This window comes from Dioscorea cayenensis, chromosome 20 (assembly GCF_009730915.1).
Source record: "Dioscorea cayenensis subsp. rotundata cultivar TDr96_F1 chromosome 20, TDr96_F1_v2_PseudoChromosome.rev07_lg8_w22 25.fasta, whole genome shotgun sequence".
Lineage (NCBI taxonomy): Eukaryota > Viridiplantae > Streptophyta > Magnoliopsida > Dioscoreales > Dioscoreaceae > Dioscorea > Dioscorea cayenensis.
This window is the reverse complement of record NC_052490.1, coordinates 27,893,238-27,917,687: the sequence shown is the minus strand read 5'-3', so window position 1 is coordinate 27,917,687 and position 24,450 is coordinate 27,893,238. Positions and strand designations below refer to the sequence as shown.

Sequence of the window (24,450 nt, the reverse complement as noted above, 5' to 3'; positions counted from 1 at the left end):
TTTATCTATCACCACAATCATAATACTACTCATGCTTATACTCCTTCATAATCTTTTAGTGACACTCCAAGGTTATCTCTTTAATTCAAAATGCAAATACAACCAATTCAATTCTGTTTGCAAATTTTACTTCTTCGGATACTATGATATGTTTAATAACTAAACTTCTTCATAATCTTAAAGGTTCATATGTTTGTAGTAGTAAATGCAAGCAACTTCCTGTTTTGAATGCTTGGATAATTGATATTAGAGCAAGTGATCATATATGTTATGATGCAAAAAACTTTGAAATTCTATTTTTTTTTCTCCTAAAACATATCAAAGTACCCTCCCTACAGCTTACGAAATAATAGTTACCCACATAGGAATCGTTAAACTAGTTAACTGATAATCTCTTGATCTTCTTCCATTGATCTCTTCCACTCAATTAACTAATAATCGTTCAACACAATATGTTCTATGTTCTATGGAGTAATACTCTAGCAGAATGACATGTGGCATCCACTAGGAGAGAGAGAGTGAATGAAATGAATGCCACATCTTTTGGAGAGAGCTCTTCATAAAATTTTTTTATGTAAATATATTGTTGCTATTTATAATATAAAAATATAAGTTCTATAATAAAATTGATAAATCGCAAAACCAAACCTATGGTATAAATATATCATTAATCTCGGTTCCTCGACACCTGTATACCTTGCTAACGCATATGCAAATGCTAAGATCCTTGATTAATGTTAATGGCAAAGGGCATTTCAACCACTATATAAGAAAGCGTGAAAACTCATTCATGTTATGGAGGTTTAGACAATGATCAATTTTTGTGTGTTTATATATATATATATATATATATATATATATGAAAAAATTGTTTGCATGCACCTGTATAACTAGATAATGTCAAATGTACTTTTATAAAAATTATACAACAAAACGTTTTTATTTACTTACAAATTTTATGAAAATATATATTAATTTTTTATTTTTTATTTTTCCCAAATGGAAGAACGGGAAAAGGGTAATAAAATATAATTTATTGTTTATTAAATTTTTAGTTGATTTTTGGTCTAAAGAATATACATGCAAATAACAAAAGAAAATTACTTATTAGTCCCTGAAATTTTTTGTTTATTCCAACAAATCCTTCTAACAAAAAAAAAAAAATTATCCTCTACAGTCCCTCTTTTTTACAATTCCATTTCTCATCCCTCCCGTCACCTTTGGAAATTCGAGTTTTATTCAATAATATACAAATTGGAATAGATTCACAAAATAGTAAACGGATACACTAAAAACCAAATAGCAAAGTTAAAAACTGAATGTGATGTAAGAGTAGTAAATCCAAAGTACTAACCAAAGAGCAAAACTCAAAATTGAACGTAATGTAAGCATAGTTAATCCAAGGTAATCTAGCCGTTGGAGTTAAAAGTAATTTTGGAAAAAATAAAGGACTTCTAAGGGATTTGAAAAATTCAAAGGTTTTTTTTTTTTGCCTAATGGTATTGTTTGGACCTTTTAGCAATTCCTCAAATAACAATAATTAGCGAAGATACATAAACAAATATCATTCTTATAAATATAAATATATGTATATATATACAATTTTTTTTATTTTTGGCAAGGTTAATTATTTTTTATTAAATTTTTTAGTTGATTTTTGTTCTGAAGAATATGCATGCAAATAACAATGATTTGCAAACGTACATAAACAAATATCATTTTATAAATATATGTATATATATAAGCAATTTTCTATTTTTGGAGAGGTGCATGTAAAATATATATCTATATCTTAATAATATTTATCCAATTATCTCAATAACTATTTAACAAGATTCTTTGTTCTAATAGCAAACATGGATCTAAGTTGAAGATTGGATCTGGAAATAGCTTCCTTCTGGATAGAGTTGTTATAATCATTTTATAAATTAATCACATCAAAATTTGTTGCAAGATTTTGTTTTCTTGATGATTTTGTTTTCATTGTTCAAGTTCTTTGGGCAAAGTGAAGTCTCACATTTTCCAAAAACTATATTTTAAAAATTAATTGAATAACTTACTAATAATAAAATCCAAGAACATTGACCGATAACATGTGTATATTAACAACTAAAGCAAATAAATCAATCACTCTCGTATTATGACCAATTTTGAGCTTAGAATAATCAGTCAAGATTTCTTTACCATTTTGAGGATAAAATTGTTTTAGATAATTTGAATATTAATTTTTTCCTTAATAAAAAATTTGTTGTTAAAAGAACAAAAAAATTTAAATTTTACTTATCCAAACAAACTTTGCAATTGATTGTGGCATATTATATAACTTCTTAACGGAAAATAAGGCGTTTATATATATTTAGTGGATTTCGATGGATCGCAATTAATAGATAAGATTTAAACTTTTATTAGAATTTAATGATCAATTAATATTAAAATACGTTAAAATATATAATGGATTAAATATTCATAAATAAATAAAAAATATTAAAAATGGATGTCCATTTAATTTTCATGTTAACAAGCCCATTTTGATAGTTGAGGGAATTGATTGAGGCATTTTTGTGGTTAAATCGTGCAATATGGTTAATTAGATATTTAGATTATTTATATATATATATATATATATATCTTAATGACTAATTTGGTTCCACTGTAATTTTGTTCACTTCATCATAGTAACATTTTGTTATTATATTCATGCTAATTTTGATATTTAGTATTAAGGTGAGATAATTAATTTGGGAGAATGAATGAGATGTCACGAACTCATCAAATTATTTCAAAAATATGATGGAAAGGTAATATATGGCAAAAGGATAATTTAGAAATACTCTGCAGTTAATTTAGGTCAAAATTGCATTGCTGGAGTTGGATTTGGTATTTATATTATTTAAAAAAAAACAATTTTCCTGTTACTAAAATAATGACGACTTACTAATAATAATAATAATAATACTATATTATGTAAAAAAGAAAAGAACATAACCTTCCTCATAAAAAACGTAAATAACACTGTGGTGCACTTTCTCCGTATCCTTACTATCAAATCTAGTACTAAAGAAAAAATATATCTTCTTTCCCAAAAAATAATTTATAGATATTTTATAAGATTATATGCACAATTTCGAGCTAGGATAATCCGCAAATAATCCTTAGAAACACTAATATATTAATTTTGAATTTAATATATATATATATATACATACATATATAGGTTCCATTTTTATGAGGACAATTATGTAATTTTCAGAAGAAGAAAAAAATCTAATTGATAACACTATTATGGAAGTGTTTATCCTTAATCACTCTACACCTTTCCTTATTCTTACTCTCAAATCTAGTATTAAAAAAATCTATTAAATATATATATAATTTATAGATATTTTATGTTGAATGAAAAATATAAGATTATAACCACAATTTGGAGCGAACATAATCCTCAAATAATCTTTAGAAAAGCTAATGCATCCATTTTGAATTTAACTAACCTCATTCATCCAACTCTATATAAAGAGCCCTCTTTGTCACACATCCTCCTCTTTTTTTACTCAATACTCTATTCATCTTTTTCGTTTTTGGCAAAGATGACGCCGGACGCTATTCGTAATATTGTTGGCATTATCGGTATGATTGCCTTTATATTCTTTTACTATAAATTATAGTTGATCTCAAATTTTTTATATTAATTTTTTCTTTTTTTTTTCTAGGGAATATTCTTACTTTTGGACTCTTTGTCTCACCAATGTAAGTATAATTTTCTTTTTCTTTTTCTTTTTTTCAATTTTTAGGTGTGCTTTTTTTTTCTAAATTTTTGATATTTTCTGTCACAAATTTTATCAGGCCTACATTTTATAAGATATGGAAAAGTAAAGATATGGAGGATTTCTCTCCAATACCATATTTGGCAACATTGATGAATTGTGCTTTGTGGGTGTTTTATGGAATGCCTTTTGTCCATCCAAAGAGTCTTCTTATTGTCACTATCAATGGATTTGGTCTTGTTGTTGAGGCCTTCTATATTATCATGTGTTTCATCTTTAGCAAACGCAAACTTAGGGTAAATGGTTCTAAACCCTAGCAATCATATATTTAATTGCTTCATACATGCAATGCTTGCAAATCAATCAATTCATTTGATTTTCTTGGCAGATGAAGATGTTAGGGATCTTCTTAGTTGAGGTTGCGTTCGTGGCCATTGTTATTCTCGTGGTAATGCTAGCCTTTCACACACATGAGCTTCGTACTAAATTTGTCGGATCTCTTTGTGTTATTTTCGGGGCTATCATGTATGGCGCGCCCCTTTCCGTTATGGTAATTAATAATACATTTCTTTTGGTTCTTTTTTATTATCCTATTTATTCATTTACTTATCATTATTAAACAATATACAGAAACTGGTCATTCGGACTAAAAGTGTGAAGTACATGCCTTTCTTCTTATCATTCGCTGGTTTCTTAAATGGAATTGATTGGACGATCTACGGCTTCATTCACTTTGACATCTTCGTCGTTGTAAGCTCTTTTTTGCCTAAATTTACATCATAAGTTTTATTTTGATTGGGCTTAATGTTGTATTGTTGATCTAATAATCTTGTAATTTTATATAACGTTGTTTTTACAGCTCCCTAATGGAATCGGCGCACTATTAGGGTTAGCACAACTTATTCTTTATGGCTATTATTACAGATCAACTCCAAAAGAAGAAGAAGAGAAACCTAAAGCCGAACTTGAGTTGCCTACCACCACGTCTAGTGTTTGAACTTAGATCAAATTTTTTTTATATGATTTTTTTATATATAATTGTTGCTATAGTTTGTTAAGTTTGAATGGTATGGTATGCTCATAAGAATGTTTTTTTAGCTAGTTTTATTTAATTAGTATTTTCTATTTTCTAATTATTTTATGTTCTATTTTATGCGGTTATGTTTTTCTTATCCGTTTGCATAACTAAAGTTTTTAAATTTGTTTAATAGTGATTGACAACACAACAAATTTGCGTTTATTTTGTAAATTTGGTAAAAATAACATATCGATATATGGTATAAAAGTGGCCTAGAACCAAATAAAGTAATTGTTTAATCCAAAATATCTTATGATAATTAAATAGCTAACGGAGATGGTAAAGAGATGGTTGTTTTTTTCCTATCAATTGTACTCTTCTAGGCCTATTTCTTAGTTCAAAATCTCCACATATTGCGGGTAACGTAAGAGACATCTCTATTTTTCCTATTTTATTTAAAAATTTCTTTTATTTTCTATTTAATCAAATCTATCTTTTATGATAAGGAGATATGGATGAGATGATAAAATATTTTGTATTTTGAAAATTTAAAATCAAAATATTTGTTTTCAAAGAATTCGTTAAGTCCATAAATTAAAAGGTAAAATGGGGCATTCGTTAAGTCTATAAATCACTAGAGCCTTTGGATAATATTAAATTTACTAAAATAACCAAATATTTTCTAGAAAACAAATAATAGGATTTGCTGTTTGTTGGGTTTTCAAAATTTTAAACATAAAATTAAAATTAAAAAGTCAAAACATTAAGAGGTTATCTTTGGGGGCATAGTGGTTGTTTGGTTGGGGGAGTGAAGAAGGGGGTGAGGCACCCTTTCTCATCCCTCATAATCTATTCCCCCAAATGGGGTCTTTTGAGGTAGTGGATGTTTGTTAAATTTTTTTTATATAACATAATATAAAATACCAATACTATCTTTCACTTATTTCTATAATTTCTATTATATCCTCATTTATTAATAACCTTATATTTTATTTATTAAATTTTTATGAAAAAACTAAATTACCCTTTATCAATTTAAGAAATAACCATAATATCTATTTAAAATCTAGTTTCATCTTTAATATTATTATTTATTTTTTAATTTTTTAATTTTTTAATGCATCAATTAAAGATTAGTAATAATATTTTTAATAATAATAATAGTATAAAAAGCTAAACAAATATAAAAAAATTAAATAATTATAGTATTAGTTTTAAAATAATATTAGTATTCGTATAATAGTAATATTTCACAAATAATATTATTAGTAATATTAATATTAATATTAACAAAGTTTATACAAAATAATTTTAGATACGTATAAAAATTATTATGATCAATTTTATATAAAAGGGCAAATTAATAAAATACACATTACATTTCTCCTCACTCCTCCTTCCAACAAAAAAAAAAAAATTGATTACCCCTCCACACTTCTCTATTGAACCAAACATAAAATTTTTTCAAATCCTCTATTCTTCTCCCTTCCTTACTCTCCCACACTCCCCATTTCCCCTTTTGAACCAAACAAAGGGTTAGATATGACCTGAGGAGAGGCTTTGGGTAACACTTTTGGTTAAGCTGTTTGAAATTCTTAATATTCAAAACTATTTGCTTTTAATTTCAACATGTTATATTTGAATATGATAATGACATTGTTTTATATATTTTTTTATTGTTGATTTTTATTTATTAATTATAACTCAGTTTGAGTTGCTTATACTAAATATGTTATAAATTATTAATATATCATTAACGAGTTTTTAATAAATATTCTAATTTAAAAAAAAAATTATTTAAAAAATTCTTTTGCATTAGGATGATGATAACCTTTTCCCTTACCAAAAAAGTTGAGGGATCAACTATTTCTTATAATATTAGATGAGATAAATAGCATGTTCATCCTATAAAAAAATAAAAATAAAAATAAAAATTAAAAAAAATAATTTTTTAGTCTATTGACACCGGTATTTGTGTAAGATGTTTGTATCTTTAGCGCTAGAAATGAACCTTAGCTCGCATGGCTTGAACAAATAAGAATTTTAAACATTTTAACTTTTAAGCATTAAAGAAAATTTAACCTTAACCAAAAGAAGAGGTAGGAAAGTAAGTTACACAATGATATAAATTTATAAATTTTAATCATAATTTTTAAAAATTATTACTAGATAAATTTTCACACGGGCGTTAGGGTCTTTTAATTTTGGAGATTTTAACACAATATTGTATATATACATACAATGATAAACTCTAATATTATGACTAAATGACTCCTACGAAAATTATTGGCATAATTCAATTTTAAAAGGCCTCATAAATATTTTTTGTGCAAACAAATAATTATAATTTATTTATTTTTAATTATTAAAAATTTAAATTTATTATTTAAAGTATTTTAGGAGTATATTATATAATTTTTTAATAACATGCGTAGATAAAATTCTTGAGTGTGGATAACTATTTATTTATTTTATCAAAAAAAAAAATATAAATAATGATTATGTGCATAGATAGTTCTAATATTTATGCATGCGTGGGCCGTGTCTCCACTGGTTCCGTTTAGGTTTATTAGCAGCATAGCAGCTTATTGGCAAAATATATATAAATAAAAATAAAAATAAAAATAAATAAAATAACTTTCAAGCCTTCCATGTGTTTGTCATGGGGATATGGTTACTTACTTTGATTGAGTAGTACTATTCAATCAGTTAACCCGGACACGTCTCTTCTTCGTCTCAATCGATACCATTTCCCGAGGCCTCTCTTTCTTTTTTTAAACACACAAACTCTCTGTCGATCTCTCCAGCGCGTTGCTCAACCACGAGTTCCTTCTGCTTCCTCTCCAATGGCGGTCATGAAATCCCCTCTCTCCTCCCCTCCTACATCCCGCCTTACTCGCCATTCCTTCTTTCCTTCTCGATCCCTACCTTATCGCGTTTGCCTCAAACCCTCCTCCAACCCTGGACGTGCCGGTTCTGTTCGCGCTTGTGAGGCGAATGTTAGATCCGATGGAGCTCCGGTTTCAATGGGTGTTGGTTCGCCTGCTTCCTCCGCTATCGATTTCCTCACGCTCTGCCATCGTCTCAAGGTATTGAGCTGGTTCATTGGTTTTGTTTATTCGTGATCCGTGCTTTGTTTTGTTTTGCTTGAATGACTTTTTATGGGATTCATTCGCCGTAATATTTTGATTTCTTTGTTGCGTTGATTGATTCACTATCGTTGCTTGGTAATTGGCCCTGAACCGGGAGATTGCATGCCTGTGCATTTTACAAGTTCAAATTCAGGGATTTGGGACTTGAGAATAAGCAATTATGGGAATTTTTAGTGCATGGATTATGATTGAGAAACTGACATTCTGGTTACCCTTAGTTAGCATTGCCAAAGCTTGAGATTATTTAAAGTTGTGAACCTTATTGAAGTCTTGGACCTAGAAATGTTGTATGTGTTATGTGTTAATCAAAGCTTAGGTAGGTTTATAAAAGACTAAGGATCCTTCCTGTGGCTTAAGTTGATCAGCCCAACCAATTGTGAACTTGATGGGTTGTGGTGACCTAGGGAGGCATAAGGATGCTTTTCATGGTTGCTATGAAAGGGTTACCCTCTCGACGATTTTGGGTTATTTTGAAATAGTATAGTTTTAGGATTTAAAACTTGGAAAAGGCGGTTTTTTTGCGGTCAGCCAGACTCTGCCAATCACAGACAATGGCTAAACTAGAAATTTTTTCCTGAGCTTTTGTGCCATTGAATAATAACGAGAATAAGTGAGGACAAAACCTGTTGTTTTCTGTTTATTCAATTGCCAAATGTGCCAGTTGTTTTTAATCTTGTGGTGAGAATGTAAGCAAGAGTTTATATTACATTTGCTTTGATGTAAGTAATGGAAATGCATCTGTGTTGAAGTTGCTCTTGACTGGCTGTTTGTTTGCGTATTGACTTGTTTTCCATAAGATACGTGTGCTTGAATTGCAGAATACAACTGCTCTCTTATATAAAGGATGGAAACATTCTATATATTAGAGAATGGATGTGACAAAAGATCGAAGAAAACTTAGAAGATTTCATTCCTTCTCTTGGGGTTCTTCTTTTTCTTCATTTTCTCTTTGCAGGATTTTCTTAGAGAACATCTCTTCCTTTTCCTATACAGTTTGCTATGTGGAAGATGCCTTCTTTTCTTGTTTATCTTTTTGAGTATATATTCCATAGCTACTTATTGTCTTGGTTGGTTCATTCGTCCTTTGAACTAAAGGATATTTTCTAAAGATTTTGTTTATATATTTGTGATATGTTGACATTCTTTGAACTTTTCATTGCAATTGCGTCCTTATACAGGCAACAAAAAGAAAGGGATGGGTCAATCATGAAATAAAAGGCCCTGAATCTATTGCTGATCACATGTATCGCATGGCATTGATGGCATTGATCATTGATGATATTCCTGGTGTTAATAGGGAGAGGTTGGTTTCGATATTGTTCCCTTTTGCCTTGTCTTTTTCGTATTGACTTCTGATCTACTTAAATTACTATCATGATTTCAGTTTGTTATATTAAAACCAATTTCTTTCTTTTAAGTGAATTTAAAATTTATATGAAAATACTACCCTTCTCTTTCAGTTTGTGCTTCTATTTTAATGTTTTATTTTTATTGTTAGCCTGCGTGTAATAATTTGCTGATAGGAAATGCTAGAGATTATAGGATGACTAAACCATAGAATAAAATAAAATGATAAAATAATAAATAAAATAAAGGGTTTTATTTTCAATTCCTAACAAAGTTAAATAGTTGTCCATGATTGGTGAGATTTTATTATGTGCCACCATGGCAAGTATTTAGCCTTTGTTTAATTGCAAGACCACTTTGTTTGTCATGGTTTTCCTGGCCAAAATTAGATCCCAAATTTTGGGACTTTAGGTTTATTATTGATAGTGGAAGAATGCCAATTTTTTTTTACTACAAATCAGTGTAATTAAAAGCGTTAGGCGCTCTTGAGGCGATGAGAATGTAAATTGCCTGAGGCTCTAAGCACCACTCTAGGCGTTTGCTTGAGCGACATGAAGCGCTATTTGAAAAAAAAAAGTAAAAAAAATATAGAAAATAACAATGAAATTGCATAAGATTGAACTTAAATTAATATAATCATCTACTAAAATATTGAAGATCCAAAATAAAAACATTAACATAAAACCATAAAAGACGATTTAAATTTTCAAGTGTAGTATGCAAGACCTAATTTAAATCTTAATTTTATTCTAATCATCATCAAACTCTATTTGGCCATCTTCCTCACCATCTTGAGTATCATTTCCCTCATCACTAGATTTATAATCCTCAATTTCTTCATCCGATTCATATGAATCAAATTGTTCCATAATTCTTACTCTAGAACTAGAGCTTGAACCATTGTCGATTGAAGTTTTCTTATGAAGTTTTTCTCAATTAGACTTCTTTATCTTTCACATACAATCTCTCAAGTTTTCTTTAGTTTTCTTATGAAGTTTCTTGTTTTTTTAATATCTTTTTTTGTTTTATTCTCTCCTAAAAAGTCTCCATATTCCAAAAAGTTACCTTAATTTGTTTTAAAAAAAATAGAAAACTACACTTTCCAAGTATAATTGTTTATATTTCCTAAAAAGCATTTATTACTCTATAATATAGTTTCTTATAAACCATTTAAAAAATGTAAAAAAAGAGAAAACTAATGAAAGCAATGTTTTTCTTGTTTTTTTGCCTTGAGCCTGAGCTGAAGTACTTGCTTAGGCAGCGCTTCTTTGATGGCACTTCGCCTAGAGGGTTATGAGGCGCTATAGCCTCACCTTCCCTCACTTGGGCGCTTAGGCTAGTGCTTTTTGCACTTTTAATAACACTACTACAGATTGTTGGTCATGATAATATTGAACTGTTTAGGTGAGCCTTAGACTCACCATAACAAAAAGAGAATCTCTTTGTGGCATTTTTATTTGTAATGGTAAATACAGATTTAGTTTCGTAGCATACCTAAACATGTGGTGACAGAAATTAGTTTCACCAGGAATTTTCAGATGCAAGTTGTAAAAATGGAGTGTGCTTGGTGGATTTTGAGCTAGATTCAAAGAGGGATAAGGTGAGAACATTGTGACTAATTATCCAAAACATGGATTTAGTTGATAATTTCTTATTTTGGAATTATTATTAAATAATGGGTTAAGATTTCTCAAGCTACACGGGAGCTCATAAAACAACATAAAGAGCCTTAGTATTATTTAGCGTAAAAGAAGTATTATATGCTCTAATCATGGTCCAACAAGATTGTTTTGTAGTTTTTGTTTTGGCGCAGTTTGGTTGTTGTGACTGGTGATTGACATATTCATTTACTTAATTTTGTTTTGTGGCCCTTATTTTTGTGGATTGTGGTGGAATTAGACTTGCCCTAGCAAAATACTAATTTAAAATTAGTCTAGGCTTTTGGGCTATTTATATTCTTAAAAAGGCAGCTGCTGCAACCTTAATCCAGACCGTATGCTGAAGGTCTTGAAGTAGATTTTTTGGGCTAAAGCAGTCTAACCTGCCTGATTCATTAAGAGCTTTACTTGTGTGTAAAATTTAGGAGATAGTATGGGGCAGATATAGGAAGCGTGCTAGGTTTGAGGCGCTTCATATGAAATTAGTGACCAAGGATTGTTTTCCCTCTTATTTCTTCTTATACTTTTGCAGATCTAGATTGTATTGGTTATTGTAAAATTTGTTGAGACATCCAACAATGAGCAACCCATAACCATGTAGACAGATGACATGATTCAGAAGCCCCTGATGCATCTCTTTTTTTTTTGATGTACCATCATTGATGAAAACCATATTAGCTTCTTTGTAGCTCTCTTTTGTTCCTCTTATTTCCTGACTACCTTTCTAAAGATTCGTTGCCAACTTAATCCTCTTCTTGTACTCTCTTAATCACTGATGCCCTTTTTCCCATTCTACAAGAGGTGATTCTGATGATACAATCCATTGCATAAAGAATTAACATCAAAAGTAAAAATTAAGATGCATTTTGACGGTCTAGCAGTAGTCCTTATTTTCACTTTTAGGTAGAATTGGTGAACGCTTTTGGTATCCATATAATTTCTCTGTGATTGGAGAAAAAATGATATATATTTATATATATTTTTATATATATAATTGTATATGAAGAAACACTTTTAGGAATATCATCATTTTGCTGTGAAACAACCATGTTATGCAAGTTGATGTCCATGGTTGCTCAACCTATTGATGTTGCTTTAAGCAGGCACAATTTGTAGCTTTAGGAGAGCCGTAACTAAATGAATAAAATAAAATCTATTAATGATGAAGTAGAATAATTGCACGCACCAAGGAGGCTGAAATGTGTCGAAAGGATGGAAAATATCTCATCTGTAAGTTTGGCTCACAAAGTTATTCTTATGCTGTGACTTAATATTATATATTTTGAATCTGAATGCAAGCTATACAGGGATGGATAGTCTCATGCAGTGTGGAATTAACTTGAACATAAACAGACCTACTGTAAAGGAGGTTTTCTTGATAGATGAGGATGAATAGCATGAAGAGAGCAAAATTGACAAGAATTTTTCAAACAAATTAAATTATTTTGAACTAGGTTGATTGAAGAATCTTGTGTTGATGTTCCAAGATTTTTATAGATGAATATGCTTTGATGATTCTGTGATTTGTTTGTCAATCAATTGCCATTTTTTGCCTCTCACAAAAATGTTGGAATGATCAAAATTTCAAAAACAATATACAGTGGCACAAGATTACATATTTGGATCTGCATCTCTATGTGTATGTACTATAATGTTTCATTGAATCAATCATTTCGTTAGAAATTTCTGGAGAAATTGGTGCTTGAGTTCTATTCTTAACCATAATTTTCATACTAATCATTACTATTTCAAATGTTGTTTACAGACAAAGGGACATACCGGAGTAATGATCTACTAGCTTCTTTTTTCCTTAATGATCAAGTCATATCCTATTATACTTGTATAACCCTCATTTGTTCTTATTATCTGTTATATCTGTACTTATCTGTGCCTGAGAATTGTCTATTCTGTAAATGTCTCTTTTCATCTTGCTAAGCAATTTGCTGATTGCTAATTATTCCTTATCTCATGGCTAAAATAGGTGCATCAAGATGGCAATTGTGCATGATATTGCAGAAGGTAACTAATACTAGTTTAAATTCTGGTCAGCGTAAATTTTTAGTGATGAGCTTCTACTTCATTTTCAATGGTGAGCTCATTACTGGAAAAATATTAACTTTTAATTTTCCAGAAACAAACTTCTAATTCTCTAGTGATGGGATCATTCACTACTTTATCAGTTATTGTTTGCATCCCTTTCCTTGTTGTTTTGCTTGAATTTTACATGTTTTATATTTTAAAGTGAAATTTGTTCACCAGCTATTGTCGGTGATATTACACCTTCCGATGGTGTTCCCAAAGAGGAAAAGAGTAGGCTTGAGCAAGCTGCTTTGAATGAAATGTGTGAGGTTCTTGGTGGTGGTTTGAGAGGTAAATGTTGTTCTTTTATTTATAATGACTATTCTTGATCTATTATATTTCATGTCAACTTTTGATATAATTTTCACTTTGCAAACTACAGCTGAGGAGATAAAGGAACTTTGGACGGAGTATGAGAATAATTCTTCACCAGAGGCTAATCTAGTAAAGGATTTTGATAAAGTATGAATCTTGATTTTCCAGATACGCTTCTTTGGTATTTCTATTATGCTCTTTGACTTCCTTTGATGTAAAAAGATGCTGTTTTCTGTCTAGGTGGAAATGATTCTCCAGGCATTGGAGTATGAAATGGGTATGTATTTTGATAAAAAACTGTAGTTGACTTTGATTTTTTTATGAATTATCATAATGCATCAAACTTAAAATAGGGTACATGCATATCATACCACTGGTGCTTGTCTGTCAGTGGCATGCATATTTGTATCATACTTCACTGGTCTCACATTTACTGATCTCACGTGCGCACTCATGCACATGTGTGTATGTGTGTCATATATAGATACAGATTAAAAAAAAAATAAAAATAAAGCATACCTAACTGAAACTTAAACAATACCAGCATTGTTTGAGATTGGTTCATTCACTAAGTGCTTGAGCTGAACCTCAAGCTTAAAAGGAGGCAAACGTCAACTGCTTGCAAGCAACTTATTCAACAACCTTATTTTTAGTCATTTTAGTTTCATGATTAACTATCTTCGTGTTTATGAAAAAGTAGAGAATGAAATATTTTGGTTTCATGACTTTTGTTTACTCTATTGGTAGCTCATATTTACCTGAAATTAGTTCTTGAATGTTATCATTATCATCAGTTGATAGTTACAGGTATTTAATGTCAGCTTATAATACCGATCAGTCCGTCCAAGAGTTATCTTCTCTTGATATATATATATATATATATATTTCCTTCTAGTCTCATGCATGGGACTTGTCAACTCTATGTCTAATTCTGACATATCTTCAATCTCTTGCAGCTCATGGGAAGATTTTGGATGAGTTTTTTCTTTCCACCGCCGGTATCATTCTTTCCAAAAATTTCATTTGTCTGAACAGGAGTGACTTTATCCTGCTTAATGTCTTCTACACAATAGGATTGAGATTTCTGATGCTTAATATTGATTTGGTGAATCCTGCAGGCAAATTTCAAACTGATGTAGGGAAGAGGTGGGCTGCTGAAGTAACTTTGAGGAGGAATAAGCGCCTGGGCAGACAAGCTTAACAAAGGCATTTGAGCCGAATCTCATTGCCAAATATAATGAAGTCTCGTCTTTCTTTATTTCTTTTCCCTTTCAACTCATTGACAAAATATACCAATAATTCAGTTGCGGCCTGCCATGGTTCACCGTTACACTGACTCAAGACACACAGATTAATTCCTCAAGAGCAGATGTTGTACTTTTCGGAGCTTTTCCAATACTACATGGCAGAAGAAAATCCATTCGTCGGATGCCCTCAGCTTGACCGTTCACTGCCTTTATTTACTCGTCAAATTTTGATTCTAGTAGCTCATTCAGCATAAATTGTGACATTTCCGGCTAATTTCACGCCGTATTTCCAATTGGAAAGGTATATTTGGAGATGTATTGGCCTTCGGTGTTGTTTTTCCTTAACATTCTCTGTTAGCAATTCTTACAAATTTCTTGATGATTATACCCTAGGCCAAACTCTGAAGTCTGTTTTTAATTTCAACTTTGTTTTGGGAGATTTTAGACAAGTTAAATATATCACCTGTAGTGTGTTTACATTGGCCAACAGAAAAGATGTAATATGTGCCCAGAATCAGATTTTGGTATATTTGATTGATTAGTAAATTTTGTAGTGTTTATGACAAATTTCATTCACAACACTGACGAGGAAGTTCAAACATCTTGAAATTTTATTTTATTTTATATTTTAAAATTACTGAAAATTCAGTATTATTTTATAAAATAAAAATAAATCTATTAATAATTCTTTGAGGCATCTGTTTGGATACCACTAGAAAAAACACTAAGTTGTATGTATAGTGTGGGAAAATTATTGTGAGTTTGAAGGGAAAAAATGGAAAAACAGAAAAAAGTGATAGAGCACCAAATGGACAATTGTATAAATAATTAAAATTTTAAAAATAAAACTATTATTCATAATATTTACTTCCAAAATAAATACATAAGTAAATAAATAAATAACAGTGGCAGCACTGGCAGGTCATTTTCCACTCAACGTGGTTGAAGCAGATTTTTTTTTTAAAATAATCAGGGTAAAAATAATAAAAACAAAATCCAAGAAAAAATTGATTAAGAAAATTTTAAATATTGGGGTAGATTTCTAACTTATCTTAAAAATCAAAGTCTCTCCTGTTACTCTTTCTGAAGTTTCCAACTCATGCTAATGACTAATCAGATTTAAATCATACTAATATCTCCCTAAAACATAGACAACAACTAAGATATAGAAAATAAACCAAGATTTGATTAATTAGATAAAATAAAAATAACAAATAAAAAATCATATAGTTGACATCCATGCACTCCGCCATATTTCGGTGTAATGAAACGAATTAAACACAAATTTTACAATTTAATAACAAACTAAAAAAATAAAAAAGCTAGAGTAAAACTAGTAATCTAACTATAAGGGGCCGTTTGGTTTATGGTAATGACATATTACCACGTAACGAGATTACCATGGTAATATGAGTGGGAATGTTATATGGTTGGGAATATTGCGATAATTTAATATAACCATGTTTGGTTGAGAACTTTTATTACAGGGAATATTTTATTACCGTGTTTGGTTATCATGGTAATCAATTTGTTAAAATATAAAAAGTTACAAGATTACTATGGTAATTCAAGATAGATACCAAATTTGGTGGTAATAGGATTACCACTTTCTTGGTAATATTTATAAGTTGGTAATGTGATATTACCATCCACATTACCACCGGTGCAATACCAAACGTGGTAATATTTTCAGATTACCACATAACACGTGGTAATCTTTCTACATTACCGCGAACTAAACGTCCTCTAAGGGTTTCAAAACTGATTTAATTTAACTATATATATATTATAAAAATGATCATGTTTTAATGGCAGGCATGGTGGTTGGCAGCTCAAGCTCAGCCTTAGGCTCATCCTTATCTTCTTTCAATGTTGAAAAAAATTCATTGAGTGACATTGTGAGATTATTATTACTGAAATAAAAAAGATTAAATCAAACAAAAATATAATATCTAGATAATGTATATAAAGGAAGAGAGAGCTTACAACAACAAAGATGTCGAATTGAATAAAGCAGTAAATAGCCCAGTCTATTCTATTGAAAGGTAAAAAGGCATGTATTTCACATTTCTTGTCCGAATAACAAGTCTTTAGATATCATTAACAATTTTAAGCAGATACATAACATGATTGATAGTGGTGAGGCATACATGATATTGTCCCAAAGATGATATACAAGGAGCCTACAATCTTTGTGCATACTTCATGATTGTGAGCAGTAAGCATCACTGTGACAATAACAACAGCCATGAACACAATCTCAGCTAATAAGATCCCGAACATCTTCAACTGTAACAACAACCAAACAATTAGATCACTTTTATGATATTTTTATGGATGAACTTGAAGGCATTAGTTAGGTTCATCATCACATACTCTGATTTTGTGTTTGTAGTGGACAAAAAACATAATGATGTAAAGAGCCTCACCAACAAGGCCAAACCCATTAAAGACTGTTTGGATGCACAAAAGGCAGCTCATAAAAGATTAAGAGGCCTATTGGTAGCGAGTTTTCAGTTAGAATACTTCATAAGTGGTGAGAGTTCGAATAATGGGTGAGAGCATATTTATGAGAGTGTGAGTAGTGGATATGTGTGGATGGTTCTAGCATCCACATGTGCACGGACCCCACCCTTACTTGTTCTACAAAGACTTGTGCCGCTCATAATGCGCCATTCAACTATGTAGCTAAGTAGGGGATAGGTGAGACGTCTTCCACAGCTTTCCATTTCATATTTTCCAAAACGTTGGTCTAATGCCATACTAGAAAAAATGTCAAGAAAATTTAAAATGATGATAAATTAATAAAAATTAAACAAAATGCTAGAAAAAGATGCATACATTGGGGAAAGAAATATAGCCCAAACGTAACAACATTCCCTACATAGTTGGAAAAGAAGAATGAGATTAACATAAATAGACTTACGATTCATGTATAGAAAGAATATGAAATCTATCTACCAATGATGCTAAGGATGTTACTATTGGATGTGGGCCAAGCTTTGGGACCCACATGTTTACTCTCAAACCTAACCCCTCTCAATTAGCCGTTGATTTCCAACGGATATAATTATATCCGTTGATTAGCCTCTTATATAAGCTTGTGAGAAGCTTAGCTAGGCAATCACTTCTCCATCTTCAATCTTCATTTTTATTTCTTCAAGCTGTGTCATTGTGTGATATTGCATACAAACTTTAGTGTCCTTATCATCATCTTCTTTATCTATCTTCGCCTAAATCTTGTGGAACATTGCACTTGAAAAGCTTGTCGCCAAACATTCTAGAAGAGTTCATCCTTCCCGGGTTAGTGTATCCTGCCGCTTGGAGTAAGGCCAACAAATCTTACACGAGGGAGGCCAATTCAACGTTTGGGCAGTGCTTACTCACGCCTATCCCAGGCTGAAAATTTTTAACTATTATTTTTGGATTATTGCCGATTTTACATGCTTGCTGAATTTATATATTTGATTTCTACAGTAGCAGTTTGTGTTAAATGAATTCTTCTTGATCTCTATAGTACTAGTTTGTAGTATTTGCATGCTATACGGAGTGTATTTCCTACAATCTAATGCTGAATTGTTGTATTATATGAAATATGTTTAGCTACAAGTATATTTTTGTATTTTGTAGTCATATTTTGCAATACTATATTTTGTATGTATAATACTATAGAATACCATATTTCTGTATATATATAATATTGTACATTATATTTCTGTATGTAAAAATTTTGTAGACTAAATTTTGTATGTAAAAATTCCTAAATACTATATTCATACATATAATATTGTAGCTCATATTTCTATACATAATTGTATTTCCGCAAATTAAATTCCTGCAAGTTAATTTCTGCAATTTGTTTTAGTTCTTTAAATTCTGAAAACGTTAAACTTTCTTGTGTCATGTTAGTAGACCTTGAACTTGATTAACATACATTACACACACATGGATACACAATCTGATACTTCGTGTAAACCTGTCAAGTTTGACGGTAAGGTGACATTTAGGAGGTGGAAACATCAGGTTGAATTTTGGTTCTACACCTTAGGAGTATAACCCTTACTCTATCCTCTAATTATGATTTCTCTAATATTGATCCTAGTGGACTTCGCCGATTATCTATCTTGACTATAGACCAAACCTCTAGTTCCTTAGCTCATAGTAAAACTCTTGAAGAGATTGATTTCTACTATCGCCATAGAATTCTTAGCATACTTTCTGATCACCTTTATAACAAATACTTTGATTATAAGACTTCTAAGGATATATGGAGTGCCCTAGAAAAAGAGTATGACCCTGATAATACAACTAGGACTAGCCACTTGAGTATAGAATTTGAGAATTACAAGATCGTAGATGAGGTAGAGATGGGAAAACAGATTCAAACCTTTCAGGACTATCTTAATGCTATAGAAAAGTGTAGTACTATGTACAATGAGAGCCACATTATGTCCATTCTCCTAAACAAGCTACCACCTTCTTGGTCAGGCTTTGCAAATGGACTTAGACAGAAGATTGATTCCTTGGACCTTGTAGGAGTTTACAACACCATTAGAATTGAGGAAGCCAACCGGATCTTCTCTAAGGGTGTAGATTCTCATAAGGGCCGGGTTTATCTAGCTGAACATAGTGGTAGCCCCGAATAGTTCTAAGAGCTCTAGGAGTTCTCACTCTTCTAATAGAGGTCGACAGTTTTTCCCTAAAAAGAACCCTTTAAGGCCAAGGGCAAGCCAACCCACTCTCGTTCTCAAAACTCTCAGCAACCCAAATCTTCTGCTTCTAAACCTTCTGATAAAAGCCTTAAACACTGTTTTGTTTGTGGAAGGACAAACCATGTTGCTCGTGATTGCTTATTCTGCAAGACTAAACCTGTTAACAAAAATATTGGTCCACCCAAACCACAAGTAAATGTTCTTGAGATGGGTGAACCCTCCTTTGGGACTTTCTTTAGGTCAGCATCTTTTATTCCTTCTGTTAATTTGACTTGTTGATGTTAGGTTATATCGCAAAAATCAAATAACATCAAAAAGGCACGTGGAAGCAACAATATATTTGCGATACATTCTAATTGTTTTAATGAACACCGTAATTTAATTAAATGGCCTAGAAAATTACCTCTTAATGATTTTCTTTTCTTTGATGTGCCGAATTTATCTCTCGGATTGTCGTAGATCTCCTAGCGCCGAACAAAAGTCCCACACCTCTAGATAACACGCCAGAATTTAGAGACAATCTCCTCTTCTTCTCCAAATAGCGGCTAGGGTTAGAGAGGAAGAGAGAGCTTGGGGATTTCTCACTAGAGAATTAATTGATTGATTCTATGGTTAGAGAGGAGTCATATTTATAGAGACTTCATAAAACATGATAAACACTATGCAATTATGAGTTCTATTCGAAATATGAACTTTCATAATATCATAAATATCATTCAATTATGAAGTCCTATTCAAAATATGAACCTTCATAATATGATAAACATTACCATAGAAGTTCTATTAGAAATATGAGTCATAATCTAACTAAAACCACTTTTGTCTTTGGGTCCTTATAATTTTGATTATCTATTCGACTCTATCGAATTTAAATCAAAATTTAAACTTAAGACAAAAACCCTATCAATTTACAATTTCACTCATCCCATGAAGTAAAATTGTAAATTTATAATTTTACCCCTGCACTCAAAGCGAGACTAATTCTTTATCCCTTTAAGTGTGACTCCCTAGGTTTATTCCGATTGGCAATGGGAGGATACCAAAGGATGTGGGTGACACCTAGCCAGCCCCGTGGCCCCACATCGCAACCCAATTGAACACGAATGAGTTAATCATTACGAATCTTTCCGATTATGATTTTCATATGTGTATAAACCTTTCGTTCTTGTATCCCAACCGAGTGAGAGCTATGGTAATTGTCAAACTCACTGAACTCGATCATATGCAAATAACTATAATGGGGTGAGATTACCAAACTACCCTTCGTGTCCCACACGATTAGGTTGATTGCCTTAGCCAAGGTCTTTTAATCTCACATACTTATAATCGCATAGGATACTAACTCGTTTACTTCTGAGAGAACAAATTTCTTCTTGGTGATCACTCACAACTGCTACTTGTCTGACATAGTCGCACTTCGAGGTCGGCCCTACCAAAAGGTAAACTGAGCCTAACAACTCTAGTAATAGACTAGATGTCACAAGTACACTATGATCATGATACCTCAGGTCTAAGGTCCACTCATATGATCATAACCAACAATCCTAATCATTGACTGTCAAAGAGTAAAACCCATGTGATTAGATTGTTGTGAGTCATGTTCAAATATATCAATTCCAAATAATGCATTTATGACATATGCTCCCACTATTCCATAGTGTTCAACTAGCACTCTTTGTCAAAGTATATGTCATACAAATCTTTGTGAACTTTTTAACACCCAATTAAAGATTCTCTGATTTGTGAACTATTTAAGTGTATAAGTACTAAACCCTTCCAGTGCTCTCTTTTTTTATCCCACAAAAAGTAGAAGGTTTAACTTAATACACATGGACTATGATATTCAAAACTAATTATAATGCCATCACAAGATTTATATAAACATCAAAATAAATGGCTATTTAATAAGAATAAGAATGTATAATACAAATGAAATGGCCTAATACAAGTATCGTCATTGGTATTCGAGGACATAATCCTAACAGTTGAAACCTAGAGTGGTTCCTTGATTCTGGTGCTAACGTCCACATCTGTGCTGAATGTTTTTGATTCTCCACTCATCAGGTCTTAATTGAAGGATGTGTGACTCTTAAAAACAGTTCAGTAGCACACATGTTAGGGAGATGTTGGATTAATTTGAAGATGACATCTGGAAAAGTTCTCACCTTGTTAGACATTCAACATGTACCCGACATTAGGAAAAATTTGATCGATGGTTCCTTTTTGATTCAATCTGGTTATAAGAATGTACTTGAGTCAAATCATCTTGTAATCTTTAGAAGTAATATTTTTGTTGGTAAAGGTTTTGTATCTGGTGGTCTGTTCAAACTCAATGTATGTGAACCTTCTGATTTATCAGTTAATGAAAGTTCCGATTATCCTTCTTCTTCTTTTGTTGTTTTCAATATTGAGTGTTGTGATCTTTGGCATGGAAGATTGGGTCATGTGAACTTTGGATCCATTAGAAGGTTGATGAACCTTTAATTAATTCCTAAATCCAAAATTGATCAAGGTTCTAAATGTCAGATTTGTGTTCAAGCCACACTACCCAAGAAACCTTTTCCTCGAATCACCTAAAACTCTGAACTTCTTGATTTGATCTATAGTGATATTTGTGATTCTTATAGACCTCCTTCCAGAGCAGGAAACCGTTATTTCATTACCTTTATCGATGACCATTCCTGATTCTGTTATACCTACCTGATCAAATTCAAAGATGAAGCCCTTAGCAAGTTCATGATTTTCAAAGCCAAAGTTGAGAACCAGCTAAACAAGACCATTAAGCTTCTTAGATTTGATAGAGGTGGAGAGTATACTTCTAATGTTATGTCTTCATTCTGTAAATAGAATGAAATTGTGTATGAATTTATTACTCCTTACACTCCTGAGTCAAATGTGGTTGCTGAAAGAAAAAACCAGGAGATTGATAGACATTGAAAATACCATACTATTATGTTCTGGTATACCCGAGAATTTGTGGGGGAGTCTTTGCTCTCAACTTGCTTTATCCTAAATAGGATTCTTTTTAAGGACTATAGCACAACACCCTATGAACTTTGGAAAGGAAGAGCCCCACAGCTCAACTACTTCAAAGTGTAAGGGTGTCTAGTTAAGGTTAAGATCCCTGATCTTGAAACGAGGAAGATAGGTCCTAAAACCCTAGATGCAGTGTTTTTAGGGTATGCTCTAGATAGCAATGTTGGGAGATTCCTAGTTATTAAGTCAGAGGTGAGTGAAATAGCTAGAAACATCATCATGGAAGCTAGAGATGTTGTTTACTTTGAGAACATCTTCCCTCTAAGATCAGTCTCTAGTCTCACTTCTTCTATACCTCTGACCTCTAGCTCCACTTCTAGATTAGTTCCTATTTCTGTACATGAACCTAGAAGAAGAAAAATAAATAGAGTGGAAAGGAACCTAGGTGATGATTTTATCACCTTCATGATTGAGGATACTCCTATCACTTATCAGGAGGCTATGGCTTTTGTTGATTCAATTTTTTTAGAAAGAAGTTGTATATGATGAGTACTACTCAATCATATGTAACCATACCTAGATACTTACTTCCCTACCTCCGGGAGTAAACCTTTGGGTTGTAAATGGGTCTTCAAGAAGAAGTTGAGACTTGATAGATCCATTAAAAGTTCAAGGTTAGGTTAGTTTCAAAATGGCTCAGACAGAAAGAGGGACTTGATTACTATAACACCTACTCACCAGTTGCTCGTACTACCACCATTAGGTTTCTTGTAGCACTTACCTCTGCTTTCAGTCTTGAAATCCATCAGATGGATATAAAGACTGCTTTCTTGAATGGTGATTTAGAGGAAGAAATTTACATGAAGCAACCTGAAGGCTTTGTTATCCCCGAATAAGACACAAGGTCTGTAAACTTATAAAATCTCTTTATGGACTAAAGCAAGCCCTAAGCAGTGGCATGCCAAGTTCGACTCTACAATCATCTCGTATGGTTTTGTTGTAAACAACTATAACAGGTGTGTTTATAGTAAATTAGTAGATGACAAATGTGTTATTGTGTGCTTGTATGTTGATGATTTGCTTACCTTTGCTTCTAATCTTGATCTTGTCTGTGATGTCAAGAACTTTCTAAGTAGTAAGTTTTATATGAAAGATCTAGGAGAAGCTGATGTTATCCTAGGAATCAAGCTTACAAGATCACTATATGGCATCACTTTATCCCAATCTCATTACACTGAGAAATGTTGAAAAAATACGGATATCTGGATTGCAAATCTATTGCTACACCTTTTGATCCCAATGTACACCTTAAAAAGGACATAGGTGAACCTATGAATCAGGATCTCTATGCTCAAATCATAGGATCCCTGATGGATCTTTCGAACAGAACTAGACCTAACATTGCGTATTCTGTATCTAGACTGAGTAGATATAACAGTAACTCAAATCAAGAACATTGGGTTGCTCTTGAGAGGATTCTCAGATTCCTAAAAGGCTTTATGTCTTTTGGACTGAGGTATTCTGGATTCCCTAGTTTGGTAGAGGGATATACAGATGCCAACTGGATATCTGACTTAGTGGATCTTAAATCAACCTCAGGCCAAAAATTCTCACTTGGTAGAGGAGCTATCCAATAAAAATCTTCTAAACAGAAGCTCAATGCTAGCGGGACCATGGAAGCTGAATTGATTGAGCTTGATTCTACATGTACAGGGTTGAGTGGATTAGAAATTTACTTTCAGAGATTCTTGTTATGTCTTCTTCTATGCTTTTTATTGCTATACATTATGATTCTAAATCTGCTATTGAATTATGCTAGTGTGAAAGTACTAACGATAAAATAAACAGGCATATGCGGATCCGCCACAAGCCAGTATGGAGGCATCTGAAGCACAACATTGTGAGCATTAATTACATAAAGTCAAAGATAAATCTAGCAGATTGCCTGACTAAAGGCTTATCAAGACAAATGATAGCCGAGGCATAGAGGGGAATGGGGATAAGCCCATAAAGGTCAATAACAATTATGACCATACTTCTTTAAATATAGATCCAACGATAGAAGTTCAAGGGGAAGCTACTGATTGGTTGACTGGGAGACCACCCTACACATATTTGAGATATGTATATTTTATTACCCCATTCATATGACGTGTGCTCTCATGTAGTGGTGTAAAGGTTGATC

General features: G+C 31.8%; 2 protein-coding genes across 2 annotated transcripts; both read left to right on the top strand.

Annotated features, from left to right (window-relative positions):
- Window positions 1-3,560: 3,560 nt before the first annotated feature.
- Window positions 3,561-4,886, top strand: LOC120251887 (bidirectional sugar transporter SWEET6b-like). Its single transcript, XM_039260538.1, has 6 exons — window positions 3,561-3,624; window positions 3,708-3,744; window positions 3,841-4,057; window positions 4,150-4,311; window positions 4,392-4,511; window positions 4,621-4,886. The coding sequence occupies exons 1-6, from the start codon at window positions 3,585-3,587 to the stop codon at window positions 4,756-4,758; spliced, it is 714 nt and encodes a 237-aa protein (XP_039116472.1). The 5' UTR covers window positions 3,561-3,584; the 3' UTR covers window positions 4,759-4,886.
- Window positions 4,887-7,498: 2,612 nt separating this feature from the next.
- Window positions 7,499-15,138, top strand: LOC120251668 (5'-deoxynucleotidase HDDC2-like). The gene is made up of 8 exons (XM_039260274.1): window positions 7,499-7,868; window positions 9,110-9,234; window positions 12,918-12,955; window positions 13,196-13,306; window positions 13,398-13,477; window positions 13,571-13,607; window positions 14,287-14,328; window positions 14,449-15,138. The coding sequence occupies exons 1-8, from the start codon at window positions 7,626-7,628 to the stop codon at window positions 14,529-14,531; spliced, it is 759 nt and encodes a 252-aa protein (XP_039116208.1). The 5' UTR covers window positions 7,499-7,625; the 3' UTR covers window positions 14,532-15,138.
- The last annotated feature ends 9,312 nt before the right edge of the window (window positions 15,139-24,450 follow it).